This window comes from Salvelinus fontinalis, chromosome 25 (genome assembly GCF_029448725.1).
Source record: "Salvelinus fontinalis isolate EN_2023a chromosome 25, ASM2944872v1, whole genome shotgun sequence".
In the NCBI taxonomy this organism is placed as follows: Eukaryota; Metazoa; Chordata; class Actinopteri; order Salmoniformes; family Salmonidae; genus Salvelinus; species Salvelinus fontinalis.
The window spans coordinates 27,180,240-27,192,545 of NC_074689.1; the positions used below are offsets into that span (position 1 = coordinate 27,180,240).

Sequence of the window (12,306 nt, forward strand, 5' to 3'; positions counted from 1 at the left end):
GTAACAAGAAGGTTATTTTCATTGAATGCCCTAAAGTAAACCAAAGTAACCTAGTCTTCGTCCATCACTATTCGCAATGCATTATGAAATATCCAGTTATTCATTCATAGTCTAGCCTACAATTTGCAATTGAATTACTCAATATTGTAAACGATGACTTTTATATAGCCTACATAATTCATAATATTATTGGTCATTACATTTATTTTATAAAACCCTTTTTACATCAGCAGTTGCAAAGTTCTTAACAGATACCAAGCCCAAAGTAAGCAATGCAGAGGCAGAAACACACTGGCCAGGTAGAAAGAAACCTAGAAAGGAACAAGGCTCAGAGTGATGCCCAGTCCTCTTCTGGCTAGTATTATCAGTGAATGTGATCAGTGAAATGATCAGAAGTATCTTTCAAAATGGTTGCTACTATTTACTAAGTAACAATCTAATAAATATGTACAGTGGAATACAGTATAGCTAAACAAATCAGATCAACACACAAGTAGAAATGGCATTTTATATGATGCCAGCAGACATAATCGTCTTGGCTCGGGTTCACCTGAGCTGCGGGGCTACTGTGCCTGCAGCCTGAAATGGTAACTGTATCTTTAAGGCGCTTGTCTACCACTGTCTGCTTTGTTTAGCCAGAGGGGAGAGTCACGCCATCAGAACATGCTTTAATTCTGAAAAGTAGAGGTAAACAAAGGTAAGAAACGTTCACCTCTGGAGCAAGAATCGACTATTTGGGCAAGGTAAGTTTATTTACTACTTCTATGGTTCCTTGGTGTGGGTTCTTTACCAAGACCAAAAAAGTCCATCCTTCTTTCTTCCTAGTTAGTTCATGTTGAGAAAAGGTGTTTATAGCTTTGGGTAGCGTATTTGCCTCTCCAAAACACGAGGCTCGTCCATAAACGCAGCCTGAAAAGTGTCAGACTTTTCATACAATGTATCCAAAGTGTTTAATTTTAGGATAAAATGTAACATTCCTTCCTTATGTAACCCTGAAGTCCAAGTGTTGCACTACTGGAACGATAAACATGCTATTATTGAATTAGACTACCGTAATAGGTATACAACGTTTGAACATGGATTTGAAACGTATTCAGATGTTTTAATGAAAGTGCGCAGCAACCTTTATTAGAATTGAGTTGCCAACAAGTGAGAAACCAATGTCTTTTTGCATTACACTGGGTTTGTGTAGAAAAGGAATGCTCCTTTGAAGCAAGCGGGCAATTTACCATAACAACTGAATCAAAGGGATGGTTCCTTGACACGACTTTAACTGTATTTTATTAGTATGTTTGTGCCTGGATGACGTCTTGTGTTATCTCATTGAATAAGGGGTACATTCTAAGTTATTGTCTGTCTCTGTTTTGTCGGTTCAGGTTACCGTTGTTTCGTGCGTGTCGGAATGAAGTCTACTCAAATCTTACTATCCACTGCACTTATTTTCCTTCTCTCGGGACTTTCCATGACCACAGCCTGCAACAAGGCTCTCTGTGCCAGTGATGTCAGCAAATGTCTCATTCAGGTAAGAAGGCTAAACTCTTAGCATAACGTTTTTGGAAAGGCATCATTCAATTAAGAAGGCTAAGCGCTTAGTATGATGTGACGTTTCCAGAAAGGCATTAGGTTAACTTTTTTTTTTCTCGCACGAATAAAATGTTTCTAAGTCACGTTGAGAACTCTATGCAAATTCTATAAGGGATTGTTGTCTTTTCAGAGTAAAGTTCGACTGCCATACAATATTATGCCAACATTTTACTCCTTAGTGTTAATCTAAAATGTGATTAACTTCCCACTATGCATTTCCTCTGTATGTCTGAAGTTATTTTACATTAACCTGAATTCTCTGCTGTGATCACAGTATTCTCTTTGTACTGGAAAAGCACATTAAACCATGACAGTTGCTGGGATCCCTCAACGAACTAACAAAAAAAAAAAAGAACTTGCCGAGTTGGCAGGGCTACAATGAAGTGAAGGTTTTCAATTTACAGCTGCACAGTGTCCTCAAAGGATTTAGCCTAGTCTACCCTGGCTGTACATGAGATAGCCAATGGAGATACAGTACCAGTCAAAAGTTTGAACACACCTACTCATTCAAAGGTTTTTCTTTTTGACTATTTTCTACATTGTAGAATAATAGTGGAGACATCAAAACTATGAAATAACACATGTAGTAACCAAAAAAGTGTTAAACAAATCAAAATATATGTTATATTTGAGATTCTTCAAAGTAGCCACCCTTTGCCTTGATGATAGCTTTGCTTTCTCTCAACCAGCTTCATGAGGTAGTCACATGGAATGCTTTTCCAACAGTCTTGAAGGAGTTCCCATATATGCTGAGCACTTGTTGGCTGCTTTTCCTTCACTCTGCGGTCCAACTCATCCCAAACCATCTCAATTGGGATGAGGTTGGGTGATTGTGGAGACCAGGTCATCTGATGCAGCTCTCCATCACTCTTCTTCTTAGTCAAATAGCCCTTACACAGTCTGGAGGTGTGTTGGGTCATTGTCCTGTTGAAAAACAAATGATAGTCTCACTAAGTGCAACCAGATGAGATGGCGTATCGCTGCAGAATGCTGTAGTTGCCATGCTGGTTAAGTGTGCCTTGAATTCTAAATAAATCACTGACAGTGTCACCAGCAAAGCACCATCACACCTCCTCCTCCATGCTTCATGGTGGGAACTACACGTGCGGAGGTCATCTGTTCACTTACTCTGCGTCTCACAAAGACACGGCGGTTGGAACCAAAAATCTCAAATTTGGACTCATCAGACCAAAGGACAGATTTTCACCGGTCTAATGTTCATTGCTTGTGTTTCTTGGCCCAAGCAAGTCTCTTCTTATTATTGGTGTCCTTTAGTAGTGGTTTCTTTGCAGCAATTTGACCATGAAGGCCTGATTCACACAGTCTCCTCTGAACAGTTGATGTTGAGATGTGTCTGTTACTTGAACTCTGTGAGGTGCAATCTGAGGTGCAGTTAACTGCCGATTTCTGGGGCTGGTAACTCTAATGAACGTATCCTCTGCAGCAGAAGTAACTCTGGGTCTTCCTTTCCTGTGGCAGTCCTCACGAGAGACAGTTTCATCATGGCGCATGATGGTTTTTGCGACTGCACTTGAAGAAACGTTCAAAGTTCTTGAAATGTTCCACATTGACTGAGCTTCAAGTAATGATGGACTGTCGTTTCTCTTTGCTTATTTGAGCTGCCGTAATATGGACTTGGTCTTTTACCAAATAGGGCCATCTTCTGTATACCATCCCTACTTTGTCACAACACAACTGATTGGCTGAAATGCATTAAGAATAAATTAAATTCCACAAATTTACAAGGCACACCTGTTCATTGAAATGCATTACAGGTGACTACCTCGTGAAGCTGGTTGAGAGAATGCCAAGAGTGTGCAAATCTGTCAAGGCAAAGGGTGGCTACTTTGAAGAATCTCAAATATATTTGAGAAAATTAATTTTCTAATTAATGTAGAAAATTGTAAAAATAAAGAAAGCCTTGAATGAGTAGGTGTGTGTCAATTTTTGACTGGTACTGTATATATGTGTACCTTCCCTGGGCATTGGTCTTTGCCTGGCTACCCAAACTCCTTGCGCCAGCCAAACGCTACTTTACAGACTTTAGTTTCTTCTCCACAATGAGTCTGGCGTACCTCCCCGACGATTTATAGAATGCAAACACATTCTAACCGTTCCGATTGGTCCCAGAAACCGATGGGTTGGGCCAGAGCCAGAACACACGTGGGTAAAGTGTTTTTATTGGCTTTTTGATACTCTGATTTAGAAATTATCCAATTACTGATGACTTTGTTTTGTACAACACCCCTCATTATGACATTGCCATCATTGAAGTCATTTATGGTGGTCTCAGTTTGAAGTATGTAGTGAACGTAGAGCAGCGGGAGTATTCAGTTTGAGTCGTCAGGCAAGGTGCTGCCACAACCACACTTGACTGTGGGCTCAGTTAAAGCCATCCTTTTGCACATCTGGAATTTGACCTCTTCTCCCTTTCAACCGCTCTGCACTGGAGGAGTCACAGAACAGGCAACTTGAGGTCGGCCCACTCACTCCGGTGGAAACCTCAAGCATACGCAGTAAAACACACACACAGTCACCGCTCGCACACACACACATCCTCTCCCTAGTGATTTCTAAATAGGGACAGGATATTATATGGTTTATTTTCTTGGCGTTGTATCAACCATGATGTGCTCGATACACATCAAGATAAATAAACTCTTATGTTGTTTTTTCTCTCCTCGTGTTACGACTGAAGCCTGACTGAGGCTACTGCATTGTCTGAGTGTTAACACACGTGTGCACAACATGATAGAAGGATTATACCAGATTGTTGCAGAATTTCTCTCCTATCAGTACTGACACGTACATAAAGTGGTTTCCATTTTGTGTGTGTGTGTGTTTTGTGATGTACAGGAGCTGTGTCAGTGCAGGCCCTCGGATGGGAACTGCTCGTGCTGTAAAGAGTGTATGCTCTGTCTTGGCACACTGTGGGAGGAGTGCTGCGACTGTGTTGGTAGGTGCCACGGACTAGGTGCAGTTGTGAGCATATTGGGAAGGACAAACAAGAACCGGTGTCAGAATGGATGAGGCTAATGAGGATGGGTATTTGATTTTTGCATCATATTGAGCTCCTTCAAATCCTTCCATGTCTATGTCCTTTATTCACTGATTGTTGAAGATATTGCATCCATCAGATTTTACAGTGAATGTTGAGTATCAAATCACATATTATTTGTCACATGCGCCGAATACAACAGGTGGACAACCTTACCGTGGAAGGCTTACTTACAAGCCCTTAACCAACAATGCAGTTTTAAGAAAATAGTTAAAATATTGACAAAATAAACTAAAGTAAAAATAAATAAATATAAAAAGTAACACAATAAAATAACAATAATGAGGATATACAGGGGGTACTGAGTCAGTGTGTAATTTGAACAAGAGAAGAATAGTGGTTTACTGACTTATCAGTCATTTATTGTAATATTTTATTTATTTATCAATATTTAGTAACTTGCTTCCTGTCTCCCCTCACAGGGATGTGTAACCCTAGGAACTACAGTGACACTCCAGCTACCTCCAAAAGCACGGTGGAGGAACTCTACCGACCCATCCCCTCACTGTTCCGCGCCCTCACCGAGGGCGAAGCGCCCATCAACATGATGGTGGTATCCTTCCCCGTGGCCGAGGAACTATCTTACCACGAGAACCTGGTGTCTTTCCTGGAGACCATCGAGGACCAGCACCAAAATGTCTCCCTGCCTGGGAACAGTATCCACGCCAGCTACGATAACAGCCAAAGTACTGAAGGTAGGGAGGGGTGAGGGGGTTGAATTATGTGAATGCTAATAGCTGCTGTGTACTCATTTTAATAAGAGAATAAAACATAGGCACATCATACAGTCTTGTGCAGGTGCCTGTTATCAAAGTATTAAACTCAGTTCATCAGCAAAACAGACTCTGAAGATTCCACATTGCAATATACTATTTTATTTATATATACACTTCCGTTCAAAAGTTTGGGTCACTTAGAAATGTCCTTGTTTTTGAAAGAAAAGCACACTCTGTCCATTTTCTGTCCATTTAAAATAACATCAAATTGATCAGAAATACATTGTAGACATTGTTAATGTTGTAAATGACTATTGGAAACGGCAGCTTTTTCTTATGGAATATCTACATAGGCGTACAGAGGACCATTATCAGCAACCAGCACTCCTGTGTTCCAATGGCACGTTGTGTTAGCTAATCCAAGTTTATAATTTTAAAAGGCTAATTGATCATTAGAAAACCCTTCTCAAATTATGTTGGCACAGCTGAAAACTGTTGTTCTGATTAAAGAAGCAATAAAACTGGCCTTCTTTAGACTAGTTGAGTATCTGGAGCATCAGCATTTGTGGGTTTGATTACAGGCTCAAAATGGCCAGAAACAAAGACCTTTCTTCTGAAACTCGTCAGTCTATTCTTGTTCTGAGAAATGACGGCTATTCCATGAGAGAAATTGCCAAGAAACTGAAGATCTCGTACAGCGCTGTGTACTACTCCCTTCACAGAACAGCGCAAACTGGCTCTAACCAGAATAGAAAGAGGAGTGGGAGGCCCCGGTGCACAACTGAGCAAGAGGACAAGTACATTTAGTGTCTAGTTTGAGAAACAGATGCCTCAAAAGTCCTCAACTGGCAGCTTCATTAAATAGTACCGGCAAAACACCAGTCTCAACGTCAACAGTGAAGAGGCGACGCCGGGATGCTGGCCTTCTAGGCAGAGTTGCAAAGAAAAAGCCATATCTTAGACTGGCCAATGAAAATAAAAGATTAAGATGGGCAAAATAAAACAGACACTGGACAGACGAACTCTGCCTAGAAGGCCAGCATCCCGGAGTCGCCTCTTCACTGTTGACATTGAGACTGGTGTTTTGTGGGTACTATTTAATGAAGCTGCCAGTTGAGGACTTGTGAGGTGGTAGTGTATGTATGTATGTATGTATGTATGTATGTATATGTATGTACGTATATACACACAGTACCAGTCAAATGTTTGGACACACCTACTCATTGCAAGGTTTGTCTTTATTTTTACTATTTTCTACATTGTAGAATAAAAGTGAAGAATTCAAAACTATGGAATCGTGTAGTAACCAAAAAAGTGTTTAACAAATCAAAATATATTTTAGATTCATCAAAGTAGCCACTCTTTGCCTTGATGACAGCTTTGCACACTCTTGGCATTCTTTCATCCAGCTTCACGAGGTAGTCACCTGGAATGCATTTCAATTAACAGGTGTGCCCTGTTAATTTGTGGAATTTCTTTCCTTCTTAATGCGTTTGAGCCAATCAGTTTTGTTGTGACAAGGTAGGGGTGGTATACAGAAGATGGCCCTATTTGGTAAAAGACCAAGTCCATATTATGGCAAGAACAGCTCAAATAAGAAAGGAGAAACAACCATCATTACTTTAGGACATGAAGGTCAGTCAATGCGGAATATTTCAAGAACTTTGAACGTTTCTTCAAGTGTAGTTGCAAAAACCATCAAGCGTTATGATGAATCTGGCTGTCATGAGGACCTCCACAGGAATGGAAGACCCAGAGTTACCTCTGCTGCAGAGGATAAGTTCATTAGAGTTACCAGCCTCAGAAATTGCAGCCCAAATAAATGCTTCAGAGTTCAAGTAACAGACACATCTCAACATCAGCTGTTCAGAGAAGACTGTGATGGAGAGCTGCATCAGATGAACTGGCCACCACAATCACCCGACCTCAACCCAATTGAGAGAGGACCGCAGAGTGAAGAAAAAGCAGCCAACAAGTGCTCAGCCTGTGGGAACTCCTTCAAGACTGTTGGAAAAGCATTCCTCATGGAGCTGGTTGAGAGAATGCCAAGAGTGTGTAAAGCTGTCAAGGCAAAGGGGGGCTACTTTTAAAGAATTTAAAATATATTTTGATTTGTTAAACACTTTTTTGGTTACTACATGATTCCATGTGTTATTTCCTGGTTTTGATGTCTTCACCATTATTCTACAATGTAGAAAACAGTAAAAATCAAACATCTCCCATAACAAATCAGGACAGCCCAATTGGCTTTAGAGGTATTAACCTGGGCAGATTGGGCAACCCATAAGTGCTAAATATATGGACTTTGATCCAACACACTATTTTAGGGAACCCCCAGGAGTTCCCTAACTCATCCCCCTGGCAGGGACCATATTGTTTTAGGAGGGGAGGGCTAAGCTATAATGAACTCATGGCTAAGGCTGCTTTGAACTGAGCTCTGTGGTTTGACCCCTCCATAAAAGCTTATGAGATCTCAGGGCCTTGGCTTTCGTTTGATGGTTTTAGCAGGCCGCTATTTGAAAACCAAGCAGCCCTGTAAATTATTGAGTATATTGCTGCTGGCCTAGTGAACTTTCATGTGCATCCGCTCCAGTTGTCCTCTCCTCAGCCTCTGGTCCTAGTGATTCTAATTGACGAGGAATCTAGGGGGGGGGAGAGTAAGCGAGCTCCTTACGTATCCGCTCTGTGAACCTGTGACCCAGATCTGTTTTCCCTTTGGGAAAACACGCTCATTAATCAGGCCTCCAGCGATGGGGGATGCCCTCGCCTTATGAGGTGGGATGGGTGTGGGGCGGCAGAGATAAACACATGGGCTTAAATCAAGACGTACGCATGCAGCCCTTTAGCGTAGGATGGATGATGCATGTCAATCAAGAGGTTAGGCTCTACTAGGCTTTAGCTCAGCTGGCTAACACATACTTGTGGCACAATAGTTCAAACTATGGAAGGTCACATGGTGGAGGTGGACTCATTTTGTGATTTAAAAAAAAATATGTATTAAACATTTAAATAAATACTGAGATTTGATACGATACATAGAGGTGGACTAACAGGACTTTGCTTCTTTTGTGCTTTAGAGTACCTTCATAAAAGTAAAGTGAAGACTACAATATATCGCTTAAGCATTTTATTGCTAATATTTGCCTGTTGTATTCAAAGACTTATTTCTCCCGTTTTTTTTCCCCCTCCACAGATAACATGTGCACTGTGGTGTACTTTGATGACTGCGTGTCCATCCGCCAGTGCAAGCAGTACTGCGAGTCCATGGGCGGCTCCAAGTACCGCTGGTTCCACAACGCCTGCTGTGAATGCATCGGCCCGGAGTGCCTCGACTACGGCAGCAAAGCCGTCAAGTGCATGAACTGCCTGTTCTAATGAAAGCCAATGGGACTAGCCACGTTAGGGTACTGTGCTCAAAATGCCACAAGGGGGCACTGTCTGCAATATGCAGATTAGCTGATGAGGTTGACTGAGTAGGATGACTTGTGCCTCAGCCTTTTTGTAAAATGTTTCCATGTTGTGATGTAAAATATTAGCCCTGACAAATTATTTTTCACTCTTGAATTAGTTTTTATATCTTATATAGGTTCTCTAGCAGAGAATAAATATATATTGATTGTTTTATATTCTCATATAGTTAATGCTGAAAGAGTCACTATGCCAAATCGTTTTTATATATATAGCCGCGTAAAGACAAGCAATCAATGTTATAAAATCTGTAGTGAAATGGCATTTTATTTTTGCTGTAATGGACAATCATAGTAAATACTGTTTTGTATAATTATATAATTGTTAGTAATATAACATACACTACATGGCCAAAGGTATAGACACCTGCTCGTCAAACATCTCATTCCAAAATCATGGGCATTAATATGGAGATGGTCCCCCCCCTTTGCTGCTATAACAGCCTACGCTCTTCTGGGAAAACATTCCACTAGATGTTAGAACATTGCTGAGGGGACTTGCTTCCATTCAGCCACAAGAACATTAGTGAGGTTGGCACTGATGTTGGGCGATTAGGCCTGGCTCGCAGTCGGCGTTCCAATTCATCCCAAAGGTGTTCGATGGGGTTGAGGTCAGGGCTCTGTGCAGGCCAGTCAAGTTCTTCCACAACAATCTTGATAAACCATTTCTGTATGGACCTTTCTTTGTGCATGGGGACATTGTCATACTGAAACAGGAAAGGGCCTTCCCCAAACTGTTGCCACAAAGTTGGAAGCAAAGAATTGTCTAGAATGGTGTATCGTTAAGATTTTCCTTCACTGGAACTAAGGGGCCTGAACCATGAAAAACAGCCCCAGATCATTATTCCTACTCCACCAAACTTTACAGTTGGCATTGTGCATTGGGGCAGGAAGCGTTCTTATGGCATCCGTCAAACCCAGATTAGTCCGTCGGACTGCCAGATGGTGAAGCGTGATTCATCACTCCAGAGAATGCGTTTCCACTGCTCCAGAGTCCAATGGCTGAGCGCTTTACAGCACTCCAGTCGACGCTTGGCATTGAGCATGGTATTCTTAGGCTCTTGTGCTCTCTTCTTGTGCGTGCGGCTGCTCGGCCATGGAAACCCATTTCATGAAGCTCCCGACGAACAGTTCTTGTGCTGGCGTTGCTTCCAGAGGCAGTAGAACTCAGTAGTGAGTGTTGTAACTGAGGACAGACGATTTTTATGCACTTCAGCACTCGGCGGTCCCGTTCTGTGAGCTTGTGTGGCCTACCACTTCACAGCTGAGCCGTTGTTGCTCCTATACGTTTCCACTTCATAATAACAGCACTTACAGTTGACTGGGGCAGCTTTAGCAGGGCAGAAATGTGATGAACTGACTTGTTGGAAAGGTGACATCCTATGACGGTGCCACGTTGCAAGTCACTGAGCTCTTCAGTAAGGCCATTCTACAGCCAACATTTGTCTATGGAGCTTGCATGGCTGTGTGCTCGATTTTATACACACGTCAGCAACGGGTGTGGCTGAAATAGCCGGATCCACTAATGTGAAGGGTTGTCCACATACTTCTAGCCATTTAGTGTATGTTATTTTAAACGATGGCCATATTCAATCAAAACTGATGGCCAGCCTTTCACAGACAACAGGTTTGATTTTATAGGCGCAGTTAAGATGATTTGTTTCATACTGTAAACATGTATCATTCTAGCACAAGTATGTTGTTTGACTGTATACCACACTGTTACTATACACACTCCGGAATGGAACAGTTGATTGGTCTAAAGGTAGTCTGGTGGGATCCGTTTCAGACCAGGAGTGTGTTCCACTCTGAGGTGTGTACTGTAAGTCATGTCAGAGGAATCCAGTTGTTATTGCACGAGCCCTCTGTGTTTATTCCCCCGTTCTTCATGTCTTTAGCTATGCTTATTAAAGGTCTGCAACATTTGGTTTCAATTAGGGCCACAGAGGCTGGCAGAGAGCAGCAAAAACGTTACTGCAACGTCTTTCCGCAGCTTTATTGGTCTGGTAGAGGTTGTATGTGCTACATTCAATCTGTTTGTGTCCTTGCTTTTTGTGCTGGTTCCGTCGTGCATTGCTTATTTCCTTGATCTGTCAAGTTTTTATAGGGTTGTCGTGTAGCCAGTGGGTCTCGTGAAACAGAAAATGTTGGTTATTTGGCACAGAAGTGGAGCAATGTGGTTTATGGAAGCAGTGAGGTACTAAAGATAAATGCTTTAATTTCTAAGCCAATGCTTAGAAATTCACAAATAACAGCTTATGAAAATGTGGGGAAAGTAAAGTAGATACATTGTTCATGTAAAAGCAATAATATAACTTGAATTGTGACAGGAACATGTGTAAAACACTTCATTCCAAACTGCAAACAGTAAAACAATGTTTTGTGTAAAATGTAATAAATTAAACATTTCTCATTTTTACACTAAACAGTTTCCCAACAGGAGCATTTGATGCCTAACAGTTCCTTTTCATCCTGGGTTTTCTAAACCGGTTTGCCACACAACCCAGGTGTCCCAATCAGTTTGCCCCACTTTCCCTGTAAGAGGAAGGGGAGGCATGGAGAAGTGAGGAGCATGATGCTGGGCACAGCCCACTGGCTGACAGGCAACAAAAGTGTTGTGTGTCGGGTACATCCAAGGCCTCACAAAGAAGCCTTTGTCTCAGGAGGATGGCTCTGGTCACGTAAACAGTCTGTCCACCTGACATGGCAAGCCAGCCAAACCTGCTGCAATGCAGTCGATCGGGGTTGCGTGCAGGCAGACATCCTTGTTGCAGCGTTGGACAATGATGCTATTGTGTTGGCTGTAAAAGCATGGAGGAATGGATCTTATGAAGGACATGAATTTCGGGTTCGGTTTAGGCAAATGGTCTTTGATAAAGGGAAGAGAGTAATAGTAATTGGCTTTTTTGGAAGAAATTAATGGCGTTTTTGGATAAAACACTGAAAATAAGGTCTGTGGTAAACACAGGCTTAGGAAATCTTATGTTTTGCTGTATGAAGTCATCTTCATCGCTTAACGTAGTTTAATTTTGAAACATTTATGTAAAAAAATATATAAAGGTCATGTTAACTGACTAATATCTCAGAACAAAACATACACTATATGTACAGTCGTGGCCAAAAGTTGAGAATGACAAATATTAATTACCACAGTTTGCTGCTTCAGTGTCTTTAGATATTTGTCAGATGTTACTATGGAATACTGAAGTATAATTACAAGCATTTCATAAGTTTCAAAGGCTTTTATTGACAATTACATGAAGTTGATGCAAAGAGTCAATATTTGCAATGTTAACCCTTCTTTTTCAAAACCTCTGCAATCCGCCCTGGCGTGCTGTCAATTAACTTCTGGGCCACATCCTGACTGATGGCAGCCCATTCTTGCATAATCAATGCTTGGAGTTTGTCAGAATTTGTGGGGTTTTGTTTGTCCACCCGCCCCTTGAGGATTGACCAAGTTCTCAATGGGATTAAGGTCTGG

General features: G+C 41.6%; 1 protein-coding gene across 1 annotated transcript; it reads left to right on the top strand.

Annotated features, from left to right (window-relative positions):
- Positions 1–43: 43 nt before the first annotated feature.
- LOC129823054 (twisted gastrulation protein homolog 1-A-like) lies at positions 44–11,251 on the top strand. The gene is made up of 5 exons (XM_055881738.1): positions 44–743; positions 1,377–1,522; positions 4,441–4,540; positions 5,065–5,337; positions 8,552–11,251. The coding sequence occupies exons 2-5, from the start codon at positions 1,403–1,405 to the stop codon at positions 8,731–8,733; spliced, it is 675 nt and encodes a 224-aa protein (XP_055737713.1). The 5' UTR covers positions 44–743; positions 1,377–1,402; the 3' UTR covers positions 8,734–11,251.
- Positions 11,252–12,306: the final 1,055 nt, after the last annotated feature.

Bases quoted from the DNA above. Each gene is read 5' to 3' on its own strand.
- LOC129823054 (XM_055881738.1), top strand. From the start codon at position 1,403: ATGAAGTCTACTCAAATCTTACTATCCACTGCACTTATTTTCCTTCTC. The intron at 1,523-4,440 runs GTAAGAAGGCTA...TGTGATGTACAG, and splicing joins TCAGCAAATGTCTCATTCAG to GAGCTGTGTCAGTGCAGGCC. The intron at 5,338-8,551 runs GTAGGGAGGGGT...CCCCCTCCACAG, and splicing joins TAACAGCCAAAGTACTGAAG to ATAACATGTGCACTGTGGTG.